The sequence below is a fragment of the Pipistrellus hanaki genome, assembly GCF_964339955.1.
Source record: "Pipistrellus hanaki genome assembly, chromosome: 11".
NCBI classification, from domain to species: domain Eukaryota; kingdom Metazoa; phylum Chordata; class Mammalia; order Chiroptera; family Vespertilionidae; genus Pipistrellus; species Pipistrellus hanaki.
The window spans coordinates 21590889-21617786 of record NC_140513.1 but is presented as its reverse complement, the minus strand read 5'-3'; the positions used below and the strand labels follow the sequence as shown (position 1 = coordinate 21617786).

Sequence of the window (26898 nt, the reverse complement as noted above, 5' to 3'; positions counted from 1 at the left end):
TCTCCAATCTGGGACCTCTCAGGGGATCGGGCCTATATGGGCAGTTGGACATCCCTTTCACAATCCAGGATTGCTGGCTCTCAATTGCTCTCCTGCCTGCCTACCTGCCTGCTTACCCCTAACCACTTCTGCCTGCCAGCCTGGTGATGTGGGTGGGAAATGAATTACAGAAGGTCTGAGGCCATCATGAAGGTAATGGACAGCCATTGAGGGAATTTTATCTGGGGAAGGAAGTGATCATCATATTTGATTTTAGAAAGATTTCTCCCCCTAGCTACTTAGGAAATGGTTTGGAAGGAGGAGGGGCCTGAGATAGTTTCAGTTGTAAGGAATAATGTTCCTTTCATCTCTTGCTTCCTCTTTTCCTCCCCTCTCTGCTTTTCCCCACAGGGGCTTAAGGCAATGAGGGCTAAGATAATAGCAGTAGAAGTGAAGAGAAGATGGCACAATCAAGAGACACATAATTTAAAAAAGAAAAGTAGTGATTTAAAAAGGCCAAAGCCATAGCCAGTCTAGCTCAGTGGACAGAGTGTCCAGAGTTCAATACTGGTCAAGGTTATATACCTTGGGTGCATGCTCCATCCCTCTAAAAAAAATCTTTGGGTGAGGATCAATAAAATAAAATAAAATAAAATAAAATAAAATAAAATAAAATAAAATAAAATAAAATGGGCCAATTGTAGACCATTGCATTTAGTTCACAAACCATACTAAGAATGTGTGAAACTCGGCCCGATGGAAGGTCATATAAATAAAATCTGAAGTGTTTAGTTGAATATCAACTCTGTGTAAACCCATAGAGCAATGTTGGTATAAAAAAGGAGAAAAGTAATCTTAATTTTTTAAAATAGGAATTTGTAGCCTGAGTCACAAGAACAAATAACAACACCACACTATATGCTGACCACAGTGCTGCTCCAGCCTAGATATGAATTCTAAATAAATCTTCCAGATCCAGGAAGGTTGTAAGGAAAGGTAAGGAGGTGGTAAGTGCAATGAGCTGATTGGAGCTCTGAGGACTTTTGAGCTTCATATAACCAGAGGCCTGCCTTAGTAAGACTGATCTGAGAATGAAACGTATGTTTAGGAAGGAAGAGATGGTGACTAGGTAACCACTTAGAAGAATATTTCAGTAGCTTTGTCACAGTATGACAAAGGCTTGGGTGTCACTGTATAAGTGAGAACCTGGTTTAGAACTGTGCCTTGCACCATTCCTCTCTTTAGTTCATTTGCAATGGGGTAACTTATTACTTTAATAAAAATGCTCAATTATGGCACTAAGAATACATGTTGATTTACATAGGAGGTGAGGTAAAATTTGCATTTTGCAAATTATGTAAAAATATTTTTGAGGCAGTTCACAGTATAAACAAGATTAGTGGTGAATGTATTTAAGATATATTTTAAAAGCCACATTTGCACATAAAACTTGATGTACTAAAGAAATTTTTATTCATTAAAACAAATGAATAAAGATGTTAACAAAACAACACATGATCCATTCAATCATTTATTCATTTAACTAGAGGGCATGTGCATGAAATTCCTGCATGGGATTGGGGGTGGTGATGGAGGAGGTCCCTCAGCCCAGCCTAAACCCTCTTATGCAGTCTTGAAGCCTTCCGAGGATGTCCAACTGATAGCTTGGGTCTAAGACAGCAGTTGGACATCCTTTGCGCTGCCATGGAGATGGGAAAGGTGCACTCATCAGCAGTGAGCTTGGCTCAAGGCTTCTGGCTGAGGGGTGCTCCCCCTGTGGGAGCACACTAACTACCAGGGGGCAGCTCCTGCGTTTAGCATCTTCCCCTGGTGGTCAGTGTGTGTCATAGCAACTATTTGTTCCACAGTTCGGACGATTTGCATATTAGCCTTTTATTATATAGCATAATACTCACTATGTGCCAGGCACTGTTCTAAGTGCTGGGGGATATAGTAGTGAATAAAATATACAAAAAATCAATACAACTTGTATTCTAGTGAAGGAGAGAGAATAAATATTATACATAGGTAATGTGTATGAGATATTAGATACTGCTAAGTACAAAGGAGGAAAAATAAAGCAGAGTTAGGCAATAAGATGTGTCAGGATTGGTGGTAGTGGGGTGAAATTTTAGATCAGAAAGGCCAAAAAAGACCTTTCTAAGAAGGTGATATTTGAGTAAAGAACTGAATAAAGGGAATTTTGTTTTGTTTTTAATCACTTTCTCAACCAGGAGGATATCTGAATAAAACAGGCATTTTCTGTAGAGAGAGCAACTAGTCCAGTGCCCTTGAAGTGGGATTGTGCTGGTATGTTTGAGGAGTAGCGAGGGAAGTGAAAGGCAGGAGAGTTGAAGATGATGTCAGAGAAAACCTATTAGTATTATATAAGGAAGGGAATTGGGAAAAATAGAACTTTGTAAGGACTTTGTTCTTCTCTACATGCAATGGAAAGCCACTGGTGGGTTTGGAGCAGAGAAGCGATATGACTTAACATTTTAACAGGATCATCACAGTGCTGTGCTGAGAATAAACTAAAGAAAGACAAGAGCAGAAGCAGAAAGACAAGTTAGAAGGCTGTTTCAAACAACCAAATTAGGATTTTTCTAGAAATTAGTTGCTATAGAGCCACAAATATATTATTTGTACTAACTTAAGGATTTTTCTTCAATTAATTGGATTTTGTCTTAATCCCTTCTTTCTAGGTCTTCTCCCACTTCTACACCATGTGGCCAGATTATTATGATTTCTGAATGCATACATATATATTAGAGGCCCAGTGCATGAATTCTTGCATGGGGGGGGGGGGGGCGGCCAGCCTGGCCAGGAGGAGAGGACATGGGTGGTTGGCCAGCCTGCCTGCTGGTTGAACTCCTGGTCAAGGGGACAATTTGCACATTAGCCTTTTTATTAAATAGGATAAACACTGAGTGGCCAGATTATTATACGTTCAGAGATCATAATAATTTGGCCACTCAGTGTAATTTTTTCAGATGAGGATATGTTTGTGTTCATAGATTCTTTAACAATAGAACATTAACTGCAGCAGTTACCTTCACTTATCTGATTAACTACATTATTCATGCCCTATTTTTATTTTTTGAAACTTGCTAAAATGTACTAGCTACTAAATTTACTCACATTACATTTTACTGATATCTGAATATCTAAGGTCTCTTCCCAACTATAAATTTGCTAAAATTTAGTAATGTTAAATGTACAAATGTCATGTTCCTAAAGATTTTAAGGTGTGTTGTTTCCTGATTTTCTTTCTATTTTATTCAGTATATAAAGTTTTACTAATATTATGTTTTTATATTTATTATAAATTTGTATCTTTTATTGCTTTTGAACTAGTTCTATAATAACCGCATTGTTTCTAGTGTTTATTTTGGAGACATTTGAATCTGCCTGTTTATCTTTAAGTGTATCATCATCTTAATGTGTCTTCTTCCATGCCCAGTTGTTTTTAGGTCATATATTTATTTATACTTTAATTTTTTTCACTCACCAACTTGTCTCTTTGTATATCTGCTTCTCTCATTTGTTGTTTATCTCTTATTAACTTGCCCTCATATCTTTGCTCCTTTCCTGTATTGTTGCTGTCTATTAATCATATGTGTACATGGGAATATCTATTTTGCTCTGTAAAGTCTTAAAATTTATTTTCCCCTTTGGGAACTTTTTTTGTATTATTAAAAAAAATTGTACTATCATTCTTTTATATCTTGAAAAATGAGCTGATTTTCTTTTCCCATGATCATCTCACCATTTTTAATATTTTCCCCTGAGGAACGAGAGATTTGTTCATCTTCCATAAAGCTCTATACAATTTTTTAGCCTGTGAGAACTTTAATTGGGGATTTTTGCCTTTGCCTGATTAGAAATCTTTGGCTATGTTGTTGTTAGTGACATTCTCCCCAACTCCTCTATCTTCCCCTCATCAGCACAACATACTATGGTAGTAATTCTTGTCAGGCTTACTTGCTCCTAGGCACAGAATCTAAATGTGTATTTTTTGGTCACATTTAATTTAGTTCCAGATCTATTCACAATAGTAGTAGAAAAGCTCAATAAAGTCCTTTCAGTATAAAACAAAGGACTATTCCCAATGTTTCCCATGATGGAGAGTTGAGAGCTCAGTAGATGTTCAGAAATCCCATCTTTTCTTCATATGATTCATATCTGCATCATAGAACAAATATTCCAATCCAAACCTCACATCTTCCACAGCTCTACACTACAGAGGCCCATTGCATGAGGATTTGCACAATAGGCCTTCCTTCCCTGGCTGCTGGCACCAGTTTTCCTCTGGTACCCAGGAGGACCCAAGCCTTCGCTCCAGCCACAGTAGAGAAGCCAAGCCTTCTTAGTCTTCAGTCATCTTCAGTCTTTAGTCTTCATTGGAGCTGGAGCCTTCAGTTTTCTCTCCATGCCTGTGTATACAAATCAACCTGCCATTTTGTTGTGTTAATTTGCATACTCACTCCTGATTGGCCGGTGGTCATCGGCGAGGTACGGGTCAATTTGCATCTTTTTCTTTTATTAGTGTAGATTGCATTTAACACAAGCTCACACTTATATTGTTGCTTTCTCTTTTTTATCACTAAGGAGCCTCGAACTATTCTCTTTGGATAATCTCATGTTTTTCAGAAGACGTACATCCAATTCACACCCTCCATAGACCACCAGTTGTCTGAATTATCAGCTATTTATATATATATATATATTTGTCTTTAATCTGTGATTTTTCTTAATTTTTCAAGACTTTTTCTAATCCCTCTTAGCCCAGAAATTATTCTCATATTGTATCTCTTCTTCAGGCTGCAGACTATCTCCCCTCCCTCCAGTATTCTTTCAGTTTCTGGCATGTGGGTTACTCAATGGTTATCTCATTATTGCTTTAATATTCTTAGATTTTATTTTTATTTTTTCTGAATTTTATCTTCTCTTTCTTTTCCTCCTTCTCCTTCTTTTGGTGGATCTTATACCAATATTCTGTCCTGTTAGAAAGAGATCTTGTCTTAAATCAGCTATTGACTATCTATAATTAAGCATTTTTTGTTGTTGCCACTCTTGGCCCCCTCCCAGTACCCTCTGAGGTCCATGCATTTACTGCCCTTCATGTTTTTCAATGTCTCTTTTGCCATCTTTCCTTTTTTATGGCCCTGGAGAACCATTGTCTATTTGTATGACAAGCTGTTACTACTTCAGTTTTTACTCTGTGGCATCTTTCACTGGAGCAGACCCCTGTGGTATCTGCCTCCCTTTTATGATCACATGAATTGCCTTCTTAGCTGCAGAGCTCACGGATGGTCCCATTCTGTCAAAGGGCATTGCTTTGATTTTGTTCTCTGTTCATGGGACAGCTCCCCAAATCAAACATTAAATGTAGTAGATGATTTCTTGAGCTGAGTGTAAAATGACTCAACTGTCTTCTTGAATCCTGCTTAATCCCCTAGCATATAAATATTTGGCAGCCAATTAAATCTATCTTCAAAGTTTTAGATTGTTAGATCCTCAAAGGCATGGATTTTGACATTTTACACGTTTTGAGAGCAATCTCTTCCACAAAATTGCTGTTAGGAATGAACAAACCCTCCTTTTCCCACTGCTCTGTTTCCTAACACTGCAGACGATCAAGCCAAAAGAGATGGTCATCTAGGTGCCGATCTGAATCATCGTTAGATCTTAGGCAACATACAGGGCTTGGCCAGAGTAACTGCTTGATAATACCTGTGGGGTAAATGCAGTTGAACACATGTCTTCAGCACAAATCAGACATGCATCTCTTAAAGAGACCTCTTCGTCACTTTGCCAGAATAGCACGGCTCTGCCTACTAGGAAATATTTGTATTTGCAATCACAGATTGTTCCAAGCATTAAAACTCCAATTCATTTCTCCCTGAATAATGATGGATAGTATCAATAATAGAAAGTAGCTCATTGGGAAATCTATCCAATGATAAGGAATTTAATTGGAAATAGAAATTGTTGAATTTCAATCTTCAGAGCAAAGGGCCCCACATACCGTAATCATTGATTGCATTATCTATTAAAGCAACTTACAAAGTTCATCTTTTAAAATAGATTTTTATCAGTTAATGGGCAACAGTAATTTAATAACATATTAAATGTACATATGTACTTATATATATGAAACATTTGGATCTGTCTTTCTAATATCTGCAAAACTCAATTATTTGCTAGTGAAAGGAAAGGGTAGGTGACTGTTTTTTTTCTTGACTTTTTTCCCAAGGGGAATAAAATACTAATCTATGTGCTTGGGTCATAGTTTAATCTAAAATTTCAGCTGTTTTACTATTGGTGTATGTGAGGGGTCACTATGTCTAGATCAGACACATGGGCCCACATTCTCTTCTTTCTGTTTTCATGTGGCACAGTGGCAAGCTGGAGCTCTTTTTCTGTTTTTCTCCCACATGGTGTTAGTTCTGTAGGTTGTTTTCCTTTCCCTTTGTTTTTTAGCATAAACCTCCACTCTTCCACACAACTGTATGTGATCTATGCCCACCCCTTGGACTGCTCCTGGTTGCTTTGTGGAAAACTCCAACTTCATTCATTCTAGATCTCTAGATTTGGCCCCTGCACTAACCCAGGTGCTGACATCCCTTCCCTTAGCATCGCCCTGGCAACGGGACATTATGCAGTATTTGCCAGTCAAGCATCCATGTGAAGGGAGGGTCTACAGATTGAAGTGACTCAAGAGACAGATCTGGAACTCAGAGTAGAGCTGCAGTACTGACCACTATATCTTCATACCTTCTTTTGACATATTTCCAATTTTTTTTCTTTTTTTTTCCTCCCCAAATTTTACAGTAGATGCACACAAAGTAAAAAAAAGCCAAGAGAACATAATTATCTTTCAGGCAAATAAAAGCTTGGAAGCTCTCCTAAAGTTAGAAACATTCCAATTTCAGACTCAGCTGTTGATATGACTTAAGAAATGGAGAAAGAAGGGCAAATTCAAAGGATTTAAGCCAAAATCAGTCCAGTGATAGTAGTTCCTATTGAAAATATCTGGAAACAGATCTTAAGGGTTGGTCCCTAAGACTCATAACACCAACACATGGGTTTTCTAGAGGTACCGACTCCTCGGCAGCCCCGGCAGAGAAGCTATGGAGAAGAGCTGGACAAAGTAGGTCAGCCCACAGCAACGGGTTCTCCTTGGGGATCCAAGGAGCCAGTGTTACCAGTACTCAAACCCTGGCTTACATGTTCAATGCAGATGCATTTCTTTTCAGTACCTGTTGAACATATAGGCTAACCAATTTGGCTCGATAGGGGTCCTTAGGACAAGAATGCCTATACATGGGTAATCCTGCCTCCTGATTGATATAGCTTTTGGCTGAAATAATATAAAGCAATGAGATCCCGATTAAGGAAAGTTTATATTAATTCTGAGCGATCCTGGAACTTGGATTTAGATGGACTGATTTAAATCTCCCCTGATAACGTACTCTCGCTGAATGATCTTAGGCATACCACTTAACTTTTCCAAGTAGGGAGCCTTGTAGTTCAGGAAGTTAAAGCTTCACAGAGATTAGACAATTTCGGCGGGGTCACAATGCCAGCAAATGATTGTAAAGGTGGGTGGAAATACCCCCAATTAGAATCACATCAAGTAGCCTCAGGTTCTCCTGGAACTCTCCTAATATCCAGGAATAAAATGGGGACCATCATCAATTTATATCCTTGTGGTTTTGGAATGGGTATTTTAGTCTTTTTTCATTCTGGGCCTAACAATGCCAGCTATTGCTGAAGGATAATCACTATAGAATGGATGTTGTCTCAATGAAGAATAATCAACAAGCAGCTACATAGGGGGATTAGGGGGGTGGGGAAGGATAAAAGTTATAGATAATAGGAGCATGTCCTCTTCCTGCTTGGAAAATAAAGAAGGTTGAAAGTTTCTGACAGCAGAGTCTCTGTCTTCTATTCTTTGTGTCTCTTGCATTAGCCAAGGGCCTAGCCTCACATATGTAAGCTTCAACAAATGTTTGTGAACGAATAAGTTAATCATTACCTACTTAATACAGAACTGAACTATAGAACCTGTTCAAAGAAGAAAGGCAAGCCCGGCTGGTGTTGCTCAGTGGTTGAGCATCAACCCATGAATTAGGAGGTCACGGTTCAATTCCCAGTCGGGGCACATGCTCAGGTAGAGGGAGTGCAGGAGGCAGCCAATAAATGATACTGTCTCATCACTGATGATTCTCTCTCCCTCTCACTTTCACATCCTCTCTCTAAAATCAATAATAATAAATATGTTTTTTTAAAGAAGGCAAGATTCCATATTCTACGTAGAAACTAGAATAACTATCAGGACTATGATTAATTGGCCAAAGGATCAGAGGCTTCTTAGGCCAAGCGAACAAGGTGTGTATCAATGAGGAGACTCTTGGAATTCTTTTTTTTTTTTTTAAATATATTTTATTGATTTTGTATAGAGAGGAAGGGAGAGAGATAGAGAGTTAGAAACATCGATGGGAGAGAGTCATCGATCAGCTGCCTCTTGCACACCCCCTACTGGGGATATGCCTGCAACCAAGGTACATGCCCTTGACCGGAATCGAACCCGAGACCCTTCAGTCCCCAAGCCAACGCTCTATCCATGGAGCCAAACCAGTCTCGGCAAGGAATTCTTAAAGTTTAATTGCCTTTGATCAGGCTGTGCGTTACTCAGGTATAGTAGATTCATTAGGACTCAGGTTTTCAGGTAAACATGGGCAAATCCTAATCCTAGGATCAGCAGGTAAGTCCCCCAAATCCTGTTCATTTTCCCCAGAGTCTTGTGTTTAGAATGCAACAAAGCAATAAATATGGGCAAGGTTAAAACCAATTTTCAGATATACAGAAATTTATATCCTAATAGTTTTTAAAATGACTTGCAAGGTTTTCATGCTATATTACTGCATTTGATTAATTTGTTACAGGATTACGATTTTATAATATGTCACGGCTAATGTTCTGCTTTTCAAGTGATATCCAGTACGCATATAAAATTCAAATTCCTTAGCTTGGCGTTAAAGCCCTGTGTGGCATGCTATCAAATTAACTACTTTTCCAAAATCACATCAAATCCTCTTCATATGCAATGTATGCTCCAACTGCACTCAATTTCTCTTTTGGGTCTCGGGGATTTTGCATTGTCTGTGAATTTGCTCCAAACAGTGTTTCTCCCTCATCACCAAGCATCAGAGAAAAGTTAATTACCTCCTCCTCTGTGTATCTTAACATACCTCTATTTTTAAGAATTAGTATCCTTTGTTTTATAACCATTTAGTTTCTTTTCAACGTCATGTGCTAGGCTGTCAGCTCCAAAATAGCAGGCAAGTCTTCATTTTGTCTACCTCACCCTACTCATTGGCTGCCCCAAACATCCATGCATGCATATTTATGAAACCATTACCAAACAATGTATCTGATTTCATTGCTTTAAATCGTTAACATTTAATAAAACAACTTGCAAATAAATTGTTAAAGATCATGTTACGAACACACACCTCCACCCCCCTAGGGTTCTTATCTACATTTAGTTGTGATGGACATTTGCTCTGGCCTGTGGAGACCCAGGAAGAGTAAAATCCTTTAGACCTGTAATTATATCTATGTAGTCTGCCATGAGAAGCAATTTTTCTCATCTAAAAAGGCTATGCTGGAAAAGCCATGCTTTTGGCGATTTCATTCACATTTAAAAATGTTAACAATTCTGTCAGCCCAAACTGAAAATGACTGCGTGAGAAATGAAAGCTTGCGTAACTCTGACACTTGCTCTTCATGGCTCATTATCCCCATGGCTTTCATTACACAGCTAGGAAGTGGGGTCAACGTCACAAAATTCAGGACCAATTAAGAAAATTACTGCATGCAGATGTGACTTTAGAAGACTTGATTTCAGCAACATAAGAAAGAATGATGAAAAACCCACAGATGTTTTATAGCTTAAGGCAGACTTTATCCAGGGTTTTGCTCACTTCCCTTGACCTTTCCTGATCAACCCTGAAACTTTCTCTTGGATGGTATTCCCAACGAGTTTAGGAAGTCCTGGGCCTAGTTCCTGAAGCTCTCTGAGTTCATTCTCAAGCACATCCATGGAGGTGAGCATATTGTCATGATCCTTATATATATGAATTGCAGGCGGGCTCCAAACCTTACAATCTTTTTTTTAGAGCTTTTATAGTTTATGGAAATAGCCACAAGAACAAAGATTATTCACTAACCTAACATTTTATTTAAGAAAAAGTAACAGAAGAAAACTTACCTAGATACCATTAACAAAATGTTGCATATGTATCAACCACTTGTTTTTCTCCTACAGCTACATTTGACGTAGGATATAAACATAATATAAAATGTATTTTCCATCTATCTATCTATCTATCTATCTATCTATCTATTTATTGTTAATCCTCATCCAAGGATATTCCTCCCCTCCCCCCATTAATTTCTAGAGAAACTAAAAGAGAAGTAGGGAAGGGAAGAGAAAGAGAGAAAAACATCAATGTGAGAGAGATACTTTGATTGGTTGCCTCCTGCACAAACCCTGGTTGGGGCCAGGGATTGAACCTGCCATTCAAGTAGGTGCCCTTGTCAGGGAATCGAACCCATGGTCCTTTGGTCCCAGAGCCAATACTCTAACCACTGAGAAAAACCGGCCAGGGCTCCTTTTTGAATCAATTTCAATAAATGCTTATTAAGTGATTGCTATATGCTAGGTATTAAACTAAGCTGGGTAATATTTCCACTTAATAAAATTCATATTTTGGCTCACAAGTCAGACACAGGCAAACAGTGATGATTTGTACATAATTTCATGTGCAAAGTGCCATGGGATCCTTATGGAAGGAGATATAACTCACATATAAATTAAATGTGGAGAAGCAAGAAAGATCAGTATGATCTTGATAAAATAACCCCTTCAGTGATATGTTATAACCCATGTCAATAAATATTTCTCCCTGTAGTTTTTAAACATTTTTAGGATCCAAACAGAGTCATTTTTCTTGGGCTCTCCCTTGTACATGAGACAGAAAGATGCTAAATAACTTAATGCAGTTTTCACAAGTGGCTTTTCCTGTCCTTTTAAAATAATGACTATTCTGAATTATAAATAAAAACGTTGCTTATATTTTTGTTATGAGGATGAATGTTTTTTATTCTAGACAAAATTTTGAGCCTCACTTATGTACTAGTAGATTAAATCTAGACATAATCTATAAAATAAAAGTATTCATAGAATTTATCTTGTGGAATTTCAAATACAATATGAGGAAAATGAAAATATCAGATTATGGTAAAACACCTAATTTTATCATTAAAAGGGTCCTAATAAATAATCTTTTCATTTTATTAACAATCTTCTTTAGGGAGTATATAGGTTGTACTTAAAACTCTGCCATATACATGACATTTAGCATGTTGTCTTGCACATAGTAGGTGCTCAATCCACATGTGTAAAATTAAATGTAAAATGCTTAGGCCCTCCCAACCTTTCATTAAATCATCATATCTTTCTAAAAGGTAAGACACTATGAGCTTGCCCTGTGTTTCTCAATATGGTCAGAGGCCCTGTTCTGAGAGGATTGCCTAAAAATGGGTTCAAGCCTAGAGCTAAGCCTTTCCCTCTGAAAGACCAATAGCCATATGATTTGGCTTCTCTGATCATAGGTGATCCTCTTTAGAAAAAAAAATCTAGGCCCTTATAAAGTAACCTTTAAGGATACTCTCCTTTTGGGGGATCATGAAAACCATTTCTATAAAATGGGTTATTGTTTCATTTAAATGGTTTTTTTCATTTTAGCTTCTGAGTCAGACTGAGGAACTAGAGAGGAAATATACTTAAATTAAAAAAAATCTATATATCTATATCTCTGTGTGTGTGTGTGTGTGTGTGTGTGTGCGTGTGTAATACTCTTGTAGGAACTCTTAAGTTTGTTCTCTTTCTATGTATGTATGTATGTATGTATGTACGTATGTACCTACCTACCTATGTATCTATCACAATATCTCCATGGACAGTAGGATCTACTGATTACCTTAGGGAATATATAATAGGAAACTAGTGCTCAGAGAAGTAAGGTAACTTGACCAAGTTACACACGTGACAGAGCCAAATTCAAGTTCAGAGTTTGGTTCCAGGTTCTATGCCTATAACCCCTATGCATACTGTCTCAAGCACCTGGGAGGAGAGAAAAGTCTGTTTCCTGCTTGACTAAATGTTTGTCCAGGTCTGTTGTTAGGGGAAAGTGTGGGCAGGAATAGAAACATTTTTGTGCATTTCTATGAGCTGAGCATCATCTTAGGTACTTTTCATATATAATTTCAAGGTATCTTTATTATTATATCAAGCTATTCAATATTATCCCAATTTATTAATTAGCAAACTGAGGCCCAGAGTTGTTAAATAACTTGCCAAGGGCACACAGCTAGTAAGGGACTAAGCCAGGGTTCAAAAGTAGGACTGAGTGTTCCCTACACCACCCCATATGCTAAAAGTCTACAGATCAAATTCCAGATGACAGATCATGCAATACTGGCCTCACGTAACAGAAATAGTATTCGAGCTTGAAGTTTCTCAGAATCAAAGTTTTTGCAAAGGAGACAGACAGGGACATTTTACTTTCTGTCCCAGCCCAGTGAATGGGCATGTGACCCAGGCCTCGCTTCTTACCTTGACAGATATTGTCCTGAAGTGAGGTTTGCGGTTTCCACTTCCATGCAGTTCATCGTGCTGGGAATGAGAGCAAGTTCTGGCTGGATCATGGTGGCGGAGGCTACGGCTCTTGCGACCAATTCCATGGCATCTTGCACATAGTACTCAAAGACCGACTGCGTTTTTTTCCCATGAGCGATGAGCCCTAAGGGAAGACCTTCTGTCCTCAGTTCCTCGACGTTCTGTGAGTCCCCCAGCACCCAGCGAAGCTCAGAGGGCATTACCCAAAACTGGGTGGTGATCTCGAAAATCCGCCGGATGTTGTCCATGTGGCAGCCGAACATCACCAGGGTGGGCGTGCTGTTCTGGATGCTCTCCAGCTGGGCCTGCAGGAAGCTGAGGAGGTCCTCGGTGGCGGAGAGGTTGGCGGTGATGTTGATGATAGACCCGAGGTGGAACTTGGCATTATCCTGGGTGAGGAGGAGGAAGTCGGTGATGTTCCAGTCTTCCTGGCACAGCAACAAGCTAAAATTGTACCAGTTGTTCATGGTCAGGATTGAGACAGTGACATCAGCATCAGAACTTAATGAATTTTCTAAACTCAGCTGTAGGTGAAGGGGATTCTGTATTTAAAGATATGAAAAAGAACAATTAGAAAGTTCTGGCCAAGGATTAAAACATAGGGTACTTTTGCTTTCTAGTGAGCCTTAATCCTCATAGTTTCCCCTGTAATATTTAAATGCACACCTGGGATAAAATTCCCATAATTTGGAAAACTATGTTTCCTACCTAATGGGATTATTGATTCCTTACAACTGATTTCCTTATAATTTTTGCTAAGATTATCAGCTGGTTCTTAGTGTTAACTATTGGGGTGACACAACTATATATATATACATTTGGTCTTTAATGTTTATCAGGCCTGTCTATTTCCTTCCAGACTGTGCCCTTTATGCATCCCATTTCTACTTATTACTGATATGAACCTGTTTGTTAAATTTTCCTCTCAGGTGAAATGGGCATTAGTATTTCAACATATTTCAAAAAATTACATTTGCTTTCCTTTAAAATTAATAGCAGGTACTTATATAAGGATTAGAGGCCAGGTGCACGACATCTGTGCACTGGTGGGGGGGAGAACCTCAGCCCAGACTGCTCTCTATTGCAGCCCAGGACCCCTTGGGGAATGTCTGCCTGCAGCAGAGGTGGGAGAGTCTCCCGCCAGCCACCACTGCTGTGCTTGCCAGCCCTAAGCCCATCTTCTGGCTGAGCAGCACTCCCCCTGTGGGAGCATACTGACCACCAGGGGGCAGCTCCTCATTGGCTGTCTGTTCCCTGGTGGTCAGTGCATGTCACAGTGACTGGTTCTTTTGGCGTTTGGTTGATTGGTATACTAGGGTTTTATTATATAGGATGATGTGGGAAATGGATGCATCATAGTAGTTTCTGAGATTTCTAACTGCTGAGGAAGGCACTTCTAATATTCATGGTGCTATGGTTTAAATGTTTGTGTTCCCCCCAAGTTCATATGTTGAAATACTAATGCCCAGGAAAGTGATTAGGTCATGAGAAAAGAACCCACATGAGATTAAGGCCTCAGAGGCTGGAGAGACCTTCCTTTCTCCTTCCTCCATGTGAGGATCCAGTGAGATGTTGGCTGCCTGTGACCCAAGATATGGCCTTCACCCAGCCATGCTGGCACTGTGATCCTGAACTTCCAGCCTCCAGAGCTGAGAAATGCATTTCAGTTATTTACAAGCTACCCAGTCTGCATTCTAGCAGCCCGATTAGAATAGGATATATGGCATAATTAACAATACATACACTAAGATTAAGTTCAATATTGAAGGCTTGCTTACATTTCTGTATCTACTGAGAATGGATTCTTTCTGTGAAATGTGTGTTTATGTAGCTTCCATCACAATTTCACCTACTTATGGAACTCACCAATTCCATGAAGAAAGAATATCGTATTTGAAAAGTCAACAAATTACTTACTAATCAAGTAAGTGGAAATAGTCCTCTAATGAATAAACTAATTGAAGTGTTCTTCCCAAGAGCAGATATTTGACACATTTATCCTTTCATATTGATATCCTGAGAAAGTTCAGCACAAATCCTTACACGTATTAGGTGCACAATAATATTGGCTGCATTGAACTAAGTATGTTCCCATTGGGAACTATTAGACAATTGAACTATTTCTGAGAAACTGTCCAACATTCAAGTCAATAACATCAGTAGAGAAATGAGGAGGACTTTCTCAGTAAAGTTTCAAGCCTTTGAACAAAAGGAAGTGTGGTCTTTACCCACAAAAAAAAAAATGTCATAAGGAATAGGATTTGCTATGTATAGAATAAGGAATGAGGATTCCAAAGGGATTTTTGGGAGACAAACTATGGCCAAAGGCAGTAAATGAACACAATAGGTAGGATGAAACCTTAGAACTTATTTTGAGAAGTTGACTGTCCTTCCAAATTAAGCTGTGGGCAGAACTTGTAATGATAAAAGCAGAGCATTTAGGGGATCAGCTATAGGTTTTATTCCATGGAAGAGGGGGAGAGGAACTGAGCCCTCTAGGATCTTGATTGCGTTGTTATACTGGAAGCCAGTGTTGGCAATGATAGAAAGGGGGATGGGAAAAGTGTGTGTGTGTGTGTGTGTGTGTGTGTGTGTGTGTGTGTGTTTTAAATTAAAATCTAATGACAAAATTAGATATGAGAAGCAAAAAATAGAAAGGTGTCAAAAACCAGGAGACAGTATCCAGAGGGTAGTTCCTGGTTTGCAGGCTGGGGAAGCCCTGGAAGAGGTTGAGATAAGAGGAATGAAAGCTTTGCTTCCTCACTCCTACTACTGATTAATATAAATCGCTCCAGAGAGTTTTTTCTGTCCTCCTCTTTCAGCTTTCTTTTTTTTCCTTCTTCCTTTTTATTTCTTCCTTTGCCTTAACCCTCTTCTAGAAGCAAAGAGCACAGGAATGCAAGCTCCATATTTAGCTGGCAGAAACAAACTATTCCCAACTGTTTTCTTAGCTTCAGCTCCCTATTCTATTGCCAGTTTTCTTTCTATAACATGAATATGATCATATCATTCTTCTGAACCACAACCTCTGAATCACTCATAGGAAATATTTCAAAATCAATAGTATGGCTTAGGAGGCCATTCCTAGTTTCAATCTCCTGTACTCCAAGTATGCACACCAAGACGAGTCTCAATGGACAGTGCATTTCTCTTGTGTCAGACTGAGCATTTCCACGCCTACACAGTATGATATCCTGGTCTCGCCACCTGGAAATGCATTTGCTTGTATGCATGGTCATCCTTCAAAACTCAGCCTTTCCATGCAGATTTCCAGAAAAACTAGAGTCTGTAGTGTTTATGACTGTTTCTGTTGTTGCTGCTGCTACGCTTTTATCTTTTCTCTCACAATATTTTGCCCTGTTGATTTCCAGCAGTGGTCAACTGGGTTGTGTTGGATGGTTCCTCTGACTGCTGACCAACAGGATGAATCATCTCATGTCTGTGTCATGGGGTCATGTCCAACCCTTTATTATAGAACTCTTCACACCACAGTGTGGCTATTTGGTTATGTGGTTATCTATCACACTAGATTGGAAGCTTCTTTAGGATAGTACTTAGGAATATATCTCAATCACTTCTAGCACAGTTCTTAATCAACATGAGAGTATCTGTCAAACAGGATGCTTTTCTCTTGGCTTCAAGTCCTGGACTATGATCATAATCTCTTCCCTGAAAGACTGAAAAGAAGACCATTCCTAGCAGAACTTCTAGATCTGGTATTTTGTCCCCAGTTGCAACAAAGGCCCATCATATACTTTTCATAAAGGGATTTATTAAACAGTATGTGAGGAGCAAGCTCTAATGCAGACAGGGAGGAAAATGTTCTTTTCTTGCCAGATGCAGGCTAGCCCAGAAGGCTGGGCCCCCTCATTGCTCCTATATGCCAGCCACACAGGCATGCCATTCTAACCCATGCCAGGACACATCTTAAAGTGACTTGACCCAGGGACCTTTAGGATTACTTGCAAATATTAAGTCTACAAATGCCAAGGCTCTCCTTCACATGCTTTTACCAGTACAGAGGACTGGCCAATAGCACAGGTTTTCAAGTCCTACACATTTGGGGTTGGGATCCAGGCTCCCTTTCTTAGTAACTGCAACCTTGGGAAAATTAATCTTTCTGAGCCTCATTTTGATAATCTGTTAAAGGAGGCTGATCACCTCCTGAGGCCATTGTGAGGATAAAATAAGGCAACATGCATAAAGCACTAGGGACATCAGTAGCTATTGTGAGTTTTGAATTTGTATTATTATTAGACTAGAGGCCCAATACACAAAGATTTGTCTAAGAATGGGCCTTTCTTCCTCTGGCTGCCGGCACTGCCTTCGCTCCGGCTGGGGCTGCCTTTCTGCCTTCCCATGCTGCCCAGAGGCCCAGAGTGGCTGGGGTGGTGCAGAATGCCTGCATCCTGCCCCACTCCAGGCCACTCAGTGCCTACATATGCAAATTAACATACTATCTTTGTTGGGTTAATTTGCATACTCACTCCTGATAGGCTGGTGAGTGTTGTGAAGGTATGGTCAATTTGCATCTTACTTTTTTATTAGTGTAGATTATAATTTCTGGGCAAGGTCCATGTATTATGTTTGCCTGATTCCTTAATGCAAACCTTTAATTTCTTTATAGGCCTGGGCTTTTAAAGGAGTAAGATTTAATTTTCAGGAAAAAACTGGAAAGGGGGAAGACTGTTCTAGGAAAAGTTCAATAATTACAATTAGTAGGGGTAGGTGAGTGCAAGTGTCTCACTATACAGGCGTTTTCTAACTGAGATTTCAAAAAAAATAAAGAATGCATATAAAAACAATTATTCTCTATATATAGCTAAACATATAATGATTCAAAAAACATACATATTTAACCAAATAAGGCAACATATGCTTAAATTCCGGCTGCATCATCTAAGAGCTCTGTGGTCTTCTACAAGTCATTCAGTATTTTGGAGTAAAATTCTTCATCTTCAAAACAGGATGAATTCACTTTGAGAATTAAATATGAGAAGGAGATAAACACATGGAAAGTGCCTGGCACAGCGAGGGTCGGGGGTGGCGGCTGCTACAATCTGTTTGAGTTAAGTCGTTGCATTGGAAGTGCTTGCTAAAGAAACTGACTGTGGGACAGCTTTTCTATTTGCTATTGTTCTTTTTCCTTTCTCTTGTCTCTCCTCAAACAATGGTCCCTGAAATAGGTGTCTTTCACGAATACCAATTACACAAACTCTTTACCAGGAAAACAGCCACTCTGTCTCAGGCTGGGGGAGACCATTCATTTGGCAGTTATTATGTTTACAGCAGAGTACCACCCCCCCCCCCCCCCCTAACCCAAGCCACTTTCCAGTTCTTGTGTCACTTTACAACTCAAGGAATTTTTGGTGCCAACTGCTAGAGATCCCCCATCAATCTTTGTTGTCCCTGAGAGAACAGATTAAGCTATTTTCTGGATCAGTAAAAGTTTCATAAACAGGATTGGCTGCAGTGAAGAGCTTGCCAGAGAGCTGTGAGATATTCCCTTGGCAGAAGAAAAGAGGTAATGAAACCAGGCTTGCTGTAAGAGTGGAGAAAAGATGAAATTCTCTTAGCTCTTTCCTGGCAAGCAAACCTATTCAGTTTTGCCTTCTAGGCCAAAACTCAGAAAGCTCAAGTGAACATAATATTTCCACTCCTTTTAACAGAAATCCCATTCCTTTCATAAGTTTGCTGCTGCTGAAGTGTTTAAGGAGCCCAGAACCGACTTCCTATGCTGCTATAGCTACTGCTCAGCCAAAGAGGCCACAGGGAGGTTTCTGTTTCTCATCTCACACCTCATTGGACTTATGTGATATCGAAGTCATTTTTTTCCTGAAAATTAAAGCTTATTCCTTTAGAAGCCCAGGCCTTTAAAGAAATGAACTAGTTTTATGGCTGCATTAAAAATACAGGCAAACATAATGCATGGACCTTGCCCAGAAATTATAACCTAATAATAATACAAATGAAAAGCTAATACTAGCTACTGATGTCCCTAGTGCTTTATGTATAGTCCCTTATTTTATCCGAACAATGGCCTCAGGAAGTGACTGCAGTGATCAGCCTCCTTTAATAGATGACCAAAATGAGGCTCAGAAAGAATAATTTTCCCAAGGTTGCAGTTACTAAGAAAGGAAGCCTGGATCCCAACCCCAAATGTGTAGGACTTAAAAGCCTGTGCTCTCGGCCAGTCCTCTGTACTGTTCCCTCCATTCAATACGAGCATGTGAATGGAAGCTTTGGCATTTGTAGTCTTAATATTTATAGTTCCAATTATTTGCAAGTTATCCTAAAGGCCCATGGATCAAGTCACTTTTAGGATGTGTCCCGATATGGGTTAGAATGGCATGCCTTGGGTGGCTGGCATATGTGAACCAGTCAGGGGGCCCAGCCTGCTGCCCAGCATGCACTTGGCTTTCCAGCCTTTTTCTTCACTCATCCTCCCATTTGTAGCAAATTTTGTGAAATCAAAAGAGTTGAATTTCTTCATTAACAGCAATTTAATGGAGAAATTCAGTTGTATAATTAATGACATCTGTTTTGTGTTTGGTAGAATAAGAAAATTGGGAAACACTCAATTTTTTACTTAGATGCTACTAAATTTCATGGTTGAAACTACCATTCATAATTCTGTCCAACCAATATGTATGGGGGTGTCAACAAATATCTCAGGACATATCCCTCAGGTTTTTGAGTGATCTTATATAATAAAAACCTAACATGCTAAGTGTCTGGTTGATTGGTCAGCCGTTTAACCAATGAAAGCATAATACACTAATGATATGCTAAGGCCACTCAACCACTCACTAGGATGTGCACTGACCACCAGGGGCAGACAGTTGACCGGTTGACCAATTGCTATGATGTGCACTGACCATCAGGGGGCAGATGCTCCAACCAGTAGGTTAGCTTGTTGCTGGGGTCTGGCCAATCGGGACTGAGTCAGACAGACTGGACACACCCTGGAGCCCTCCCGTGCTCCCTTCCCAGCTGGCCAACCTCATCCCTCCTTGGCCCTGATCGTGCACTGGTGGGGTTCCTTGGCCTGGCTTGCATCCTCTCACAATCCGAGACCCCTCAGGGGATGTCTGAGAGCCAGTTTTGGCCCAATCCCACAGGGCCAGGTTGAGGGACCTTACTGGTGCATGGGTCTCCAGTACATTTATAAAACAATATGTAACAGTAGTAAAATAGAATGGATGCTTAGGTAGCACTCTGGTTGCATGGTACCCTTGGCATAATATTGCCAATCATGCTATTTCACTGCAGCAATATTGGGGAGGCTGGTTTGACCACCTGGAATAGAGCAACCAGTGGTAGATTGACCTAGTCTTAGGAGGGAGTGTTGGCATGCCTAACAGTATCTTAAAAAAAAGAAAAGAAAAGAAATGGCTGATTTACTCATCCAACAAAACATGTGTTGAAAGCATATTACCAGCCAAGCCTTGGATACTAGGATGCATGTCTTCAGGCAGAAGAAACTGTAGGAGCACGCATGTGGTTCCCTTTGAACCAATTCAATCCTTCTTTCCTTGGGCCCTATTTCCAAAAGTCGTGGCAATCATTCAAGCTTCCTGCATTGTGCTTTTGATCATGCATTTCCCCCATTCTAGTTCCATCTAATAAATATTATTATTTTAAAATTTATTTTATTTATTTCAGAGAGGAAAGGAGAGGGAGAGATAGAGAGAAACATCAATGATGAGAGAGAACCATGGATTGGCTGCCTCCTGCACGCCCTCTACTCGAGATTGAGCCCACAACCTGGGCATGTGCCCTGACGGTGACCTTCTAGGTTGATGCTCAACTACTGAGCCATGCCAGCTTGGTCCATCTAATTGTTGATACTCAAGTAGTTCATCTGTGTTCCACCTCACTTCTGCCTTTTGTTCTAGATGGTTATACATTCTCTTGGCTGATTCTTGGTATCTTTGAAAGCCTTTGGCTGCCGCTCATTCTCTGAGCCCTGTTCTCCCAGCCTACTCATACAAGATAGACCTACCCAGGTGCAACCTCTGGGGATGAAACCTATCACTGCTAGACAGTACTTTGCAGAAGTAGTCATACTGTGCTTAGGAGAGAGTTAGGTCAAGCAAAATACCCCAACACAGGAAAGGGTGAAGCAGGAACAGGCAGTTATTGGAAATGTGGGCATTTGACATCAGGAAAAACTACCAGCAAGGAACAAGGTTCAAAACCTTGGTCTGGGGTTCAGAAGGTCACTGCAATTCCCATGGGAGGCCACAGGAAAAAGCATGGTGGCTCTAGGTCAGTGGTTATCAACCTGCTTAATGCTGCGACTCTTTAATACAGTTCCTTATGTTGTGGTGACCTCCAACTATAAAATTATTTTCCTCGCTACTTCATAACTGTAATTTTGCTACTGTTATGAATCATAATGTAAATATCTTTTTTCCCAATAGTCTTAGGCGACCCTGCTAGCGGTTCTCAACCTGTGGGTCGCGACAGCATGAGGAATTGTATTAAAGGCTCGCGGCATTAGAAAGGTTGAGATGCACTGCTCTAAGTAGACTCAGATCTTTGTTTGACTTTGTCGTCCCGCCATTTACCAATTGTGTGTGGCAGGCTCTGTGCAAATCATTTTGCCACACAGAGCTTCATTTTCCTCTTCTCTACAATGAAAATGACAGTAGCTGCCTGGCAATGTTTGTGAGGATTAAATAACAAAGTATACAAAGCCTCTGCACAGAGTAAGTAGTAAGTGGTTCCTTGTAATGATGATGATGATGATGATAGTAATAATGATAATAATATTAGGAACATTACACTAAGAGAACTGAAGTATAAAGGCTAGACTGGTACATTCAATTTATTTAACAGAATTGAATCCTTATTTTGAGTACCTGTTTTGGGCCAGGCACTAGATACTAACTACTGAGGCCAAAGTAGAGAATAAGACCAATGTGGTCCTTTCTTTCATGGAGCTTCAATCCAGAGGTACTATTATCAGCACCAGGTCACATCCTGGGGGACAGTGTAGGAATAAGGCAGTAGTAGACTATGACAATAAATAGGGTCTGAAGTTTGAGTCAGACTAAAAAAATTAGTGGTTTTGTTTTTGAGGTTTAGATTATGAGGCAAATATCTTCACAACCTTTTTGCCTACAGTTTGGACAAGTACTGGATACTGGGCAAGGCCAAGTCTGCACTTGGCGGTCAAGTGACCGTAGATGGCTGGGAAAGTTGGATAAGGCTGGAAGAAGGCAGAATCTGACAACCATGGAGGCTTCATCGCATACATGACATGCAGTACTTGGTACATATTAGCTTATTAATATTAGTATTGTTAGTGTTAATAAAATGATCACACTTCTGTGAGCTGGCATAAATTGATTCTTCCCCGATGCCCACAGCATTCTGATGCCAACACCAGTCACTGTGCCTGGCTGCAGGACCCTGTGCCAGGGACAGGGAGGCAGCTGACTTCTGTGCTGAACCAAGTGGAGCTGAGATTCCGCTGACGCTGGAGCTCTCGAGCCTCTTTGGAGAGTGTATTGTCTCTCTCTCCTGCCACGGGGTCAGGTTCTCTGCTCTCTGTCCCTTTTCATTGTGTCAGCGCGCCTACTCTTATCAACTCCCTGCAGCTCCTTTTAATATACTTTAAGCCAGAGAAAGAGTATAACTCTCATATCAAAATCTTGTCTACAATAAGAGTAAAACACATCAAGATCATCCTATAAGCAACATGGGTCAGCTTTAGCAGTATGGAGGAGGCTGTGGGCTGGACTGGAATTCAGGACTGTTCTGGGAAACTTGATATCTATTTCTTCAACTGTGACAAGAGAATAATGAATAGTCAGCCACCTACTTCAGGGCAGTGCTGGGACCACATGATGTTATACATGTGAAAGTGCGTTATGAAGCAGACAGCACTATAAAAACAAAAGACACAGCCAAAACCGGTTTGGCTCAGTGGATATAGCATTGACCTGCAGACTGAAAGTTCCCAGGTTCGATTCTGGTCAAGGGCACATCCCCAGTAGGGGGTGTGCAGGAGGCAGCTGATCAATGATTCTCTCTCATTGATGTTTCTGACTCTATCCCTCGTTCTTCCTCTCTGTAAAAAATCAATAAAATATATTAAAAAAATAAATAAAAGACACAATGCATCTGAATAACTGTTTCCTGGACAGGAAGGGGCGGCAAGGTCAGTAACCAGTTAAAGGTAAAGGAGGCATTTCTGGAGTAGAATATTAAAGTTAGATATAATTTTCAAATTCTAAGTCAACTTTTTCATCTTCCTATTAAGGAGGACAATATTATTTGTTACATCTTCAGCACTTTTGGAATAAAGATGTTGACTTAAGAATGATTTTAGGTCCTATATCACCAATCCAGGTTTTGGTCAAAGTAAGTAACACTTGAATGAACCAACACATTTATACGCATCAACAAGCAGATGATTTTGCAGATAATGAAAACTTATTCAAATTACTGTTATAGACACTCTTGGTGACAAACTCTGGCATATTTTCTTTAAAGATATTTTTAAATTTTTGACAAGTGAATTCACAACAGGGCCAGAAACTATTGAAATGTGCACCAGATAATTAAACTGTCTAGCATGCAAGTTAAATTTCTTATGGAAATTTGATTATGTCAATGCAGCTTAAAAACCATTATTAAGAGATGGCTTATGTCACATGCTAATTTGCTTTATTACACTAAGAATGAAAACTCAGCTAAATGCTGATGATTTCTTTTTTTAAATACCCTTTAGAACTAACACCATAGTTGACACAAGTTTTTTTCTCAATTCCATAGGCCATTTTTTAAATTAATACAAGTACATACTTTATACATTTAAACCATGGCTCAACTAATTGTGATGTGATATGGCTTTTATATATACTAATTTAGCACCTCAGATTAAATTCATAATTGTAAAGTCATTTTAATTGCATAATGGCTTATTATTTCATTTGGAAATGTAAAAAAAAAAATTGATTCCCATTTATTGCTTGATACCTGTCATGAACCAGTTTAACACTAGAAATAGTATTATGTGGCCAAAACCAGTTTGACTCAGTGGATAGAGTGTCAGTCTGCGGACTGAAAGGTCCCAGGTTCAATTCTGGTCAAGGGCATGTACATAGATTGCGGGCACATCCCCAGTAAGGGGTGTGTAGGAGGCAGCTGATCGATGTCTCTTTCTCATGGATGTTTCTAGCTTTCTATCCCTCTCCCTTCCTCTCTGTAAAAAATCAATAAAATATATTAAAAAAAAGAAATAGTATTATGTGGTCACTTCGGCAGCACACATTCATTTTGGAAAGAGTCTTAGCATGCTATTAAACAGTGTCTCAGTAAATTTCCACATTAGCACCTTATCTCAAAACGTGTGATCCACTAATTACAATTAAGCTTTGCTGCAATGACATTTTATTTCACTCGCATTACGAGGCACACATTAACATAATTAATCCTTTGTACCTTTCAAATCCTGGTTCAAAGCAAGAAAGCATTGGAAATGTTAATTTTAGTTTTAAAGTTTCTGGTCACAGAGGCAGTACTTTCTCATGAATTAGTGATCAAACTCAAAGGCTCTTTAAGCAGTTTGGGTGACCTCAGGCCCAGCACAATGAATTCTGCATGAACGGGCCTGTGTTCTTTCAGAATGGTCTATGTGAGCATTGTCCCTGATGAGGAAATCAAAAAAGGCCTAGCTGGCTAGTTTTCAGATTTAAGATTTGGGTGGAATCTGGCCCTGTGTGTGAACTCACTTGCCAAATCACTGCCCATACCCATTCAATAATCGAACAATAATCAATCAGACCGGGCAGAAGTATTAAATTTGGAATGATTCACCAAAAGCCAATTAGTGCACTTAGGCTTTTAGCCTTTTGTTTGAACGGGACCTGGCAGCTCACCTAACCCAGATTCCGGTACAGTTTATGGGATGCCATGAATTAGGCAGTGATCTCTCCTTCCATTAGAAAGGTTAATAATTTGCTTAATTGAGGTGGTCTGCCTTCATTATGGTCTTTAGTGAATATGGCTAAAATTTAATATTCAGGAATAGCTGCTTGTATTTAATTTTAGCTCCTGAATTTTAAAGAAAAGATTCAGGCTTTGCCCAACTTATACCCGCTAAAATCTCTCTCTGTAGTCCTTAAGCCTCAAGTAATTGCCCTTAATAACAGAGGTAAGAAGAGTGCACTAATTTAAGAATTCATTACTTTTTCTTCTCCACTGTGACAAACATATGCGATCACATCATGTCTTGAGAGCATTGTAACGTTAGTGACTAATACTTTAGATACTAATACTAATACTAATACTAATACTAATACTAATACTAAAAAGAATCAAGTCAAGCCAAATGAATTTTCTGAAATTATTTACTGTTTATATATGTTTATTCTGACAGCATTATTTAGCCTCTATTGGCATTATTTTCTTTTTTTTTTTTTTTTTTTTTAAATATATTTTTATTGATTTTATACAGAGAGGAAGGGGGAGAGATAGAGAGTTAGAAACATCGATGAGAGAGAGTCATCGATCAGCTGCCTCTTGCACACCCCCTACTGGGGATATGCCCGCAACCAAGGTACATGCCCTTGACCGGAATCGAACCCAGGACCCTTCAGTCCCCAAGCCGACGCTCTATCCATTGAGCCAAACCGGTCCTGGCGGCATTATTTTCTTTAAAACTCTTGCACATCACACCAAAAGCTTTTAGGGAAGAACCTCCAAAGATCATCATTATGTTTTCTAAGTCAGTCCACAGACCCAGAGACATGGGGACTTGGGGAGTAGGGACCTTGGGGAGTCTTTATTATTTTCAGGAAAAAATAAAAAAAGAGAGAATTGATAATCCAGCTCCTCAAAATATGAACTTCACAATGTTAGTAATACTTTTTTTCCTTTCTGCCTGTGTCCTGGATGATCCTGCAGAGTTCTGATATCCTATCTCTTGCCTCCCTTTCCAGATTATGTCAGATCCATCAGAGCAGACTGTTACATCTCTATGTATTCCAGCCCTCGCCCTTATCTCCTTTGACACAACAGTGGTGTCATCCTGTCCTGTTTATTCAGGTATCTAAGTACATCTTAGTTTTCTTTTATCTTGGAAGCCATTCACACACATTGGGAATTACACAAGTGCTCCAGCTCTCAGGTAGGTCATTTTCTCTTCACCTGCCTTTTCATATCACCCACTCCAGTCATCTTTCAAGGATGTGCTCCTCTCACCAGGTAAACATTCCTGACTTGACTCACCCTCAAGGTGTATTACCTACCTCACTTTTAACAGCTGGTCCACCACACCCCATCATTTATTACATGGCACAGTCATCATTAGCTTACTCACCTCTCTCCTTCCTGGACTATTTGGAAGCCAGAGATGGTATCTTTTATAGTAAAAATTCAAGTTAACGGTGCCCAGCAAATAAGAGACCCACAGCAAAGATTTGTGGATTGAATGAATAAATGGTGATGTATAGTTAGATTTAGACAGAGAAGCCTGACCTTTAGCTGAGCGGTGTGTCGCTTTTTTTATGAGTCATCTTTCTTCATATATGACTAATACAGTTTCTCTCCAGAGGGCAGAGTAATATTATCTGCATTCCCATAAAATCTTATCCTTCTAAGAAGACACAAATCTTCTCTGGTGTCAATCAAAACAGTGGCATCTGAGCGTCAAGAGGACTGACAGAACTGCTCAAGTACACATGCCCCCGAGGCACTGTTTACAAGCACAGAATCAGAATCCTCAACAACGTAGGGCGTGATGTGTCAGTCATTTTCTTTACATTCAAGGTGGTTGTGGGGAAACATTTATTGTGCTTTATAAATTATTCATAATCCAATTTGTTTAAATGCTCTACATTGATGCCTTTTAAATATGATCCACTCTACAGAGGTATCAATGTTGAGGCAACCTTTCAGTTAGTTATCTGGTTCCTAAAGTGAGGTACCATTATAGAACTGGAGAAATAACTGAAATCGCAGCAAACCAGCCTAGAAGAGTATTCTAAAAAAGTAAATGGAAATAGCAGTAAGTAAACAAGGCTATGTTAAGAGCTAATGGACTGTGAAGGGGCAGATGAAGGAAGATGACAGAAGTTTTATCGTGATTTTAAAACTTAAAAAAAAGAACACATGCATTATTACTATGCATCTATTATTACTAAGAAAGT

General features: G+C 39.6%; 1 protein-coding gene across 3 annotated transcripts in view; it reads right to left on the bottom strand.

The window, feature by feature from the left end:
- The window catches only part of GRIN3A (glutamate ionotropic receptor NMDA type subunit 3A), a 139121-nt gene that overhangs the window by 75424 nt on the left and 36799 nt on the right, over positions 1-26898 (bottom strand). For all 3 annotated transcript variants that reach the window (XR_014796419.1, XM_084899741.1, XM_084899740.1), the window contains exon 2: positions 12671-13275. Coding sequence is in view for 2 of the 3 variants with exons in the window: in XM_084899741.1 (XP_084755867.1) it covers positions 12671-13275 (605 nt within the window). In the remaining variant the exon portion in view is untranslated. The remainder of the gene's footprint in view (positions 1-12670; positions 13276-26898) is intronic.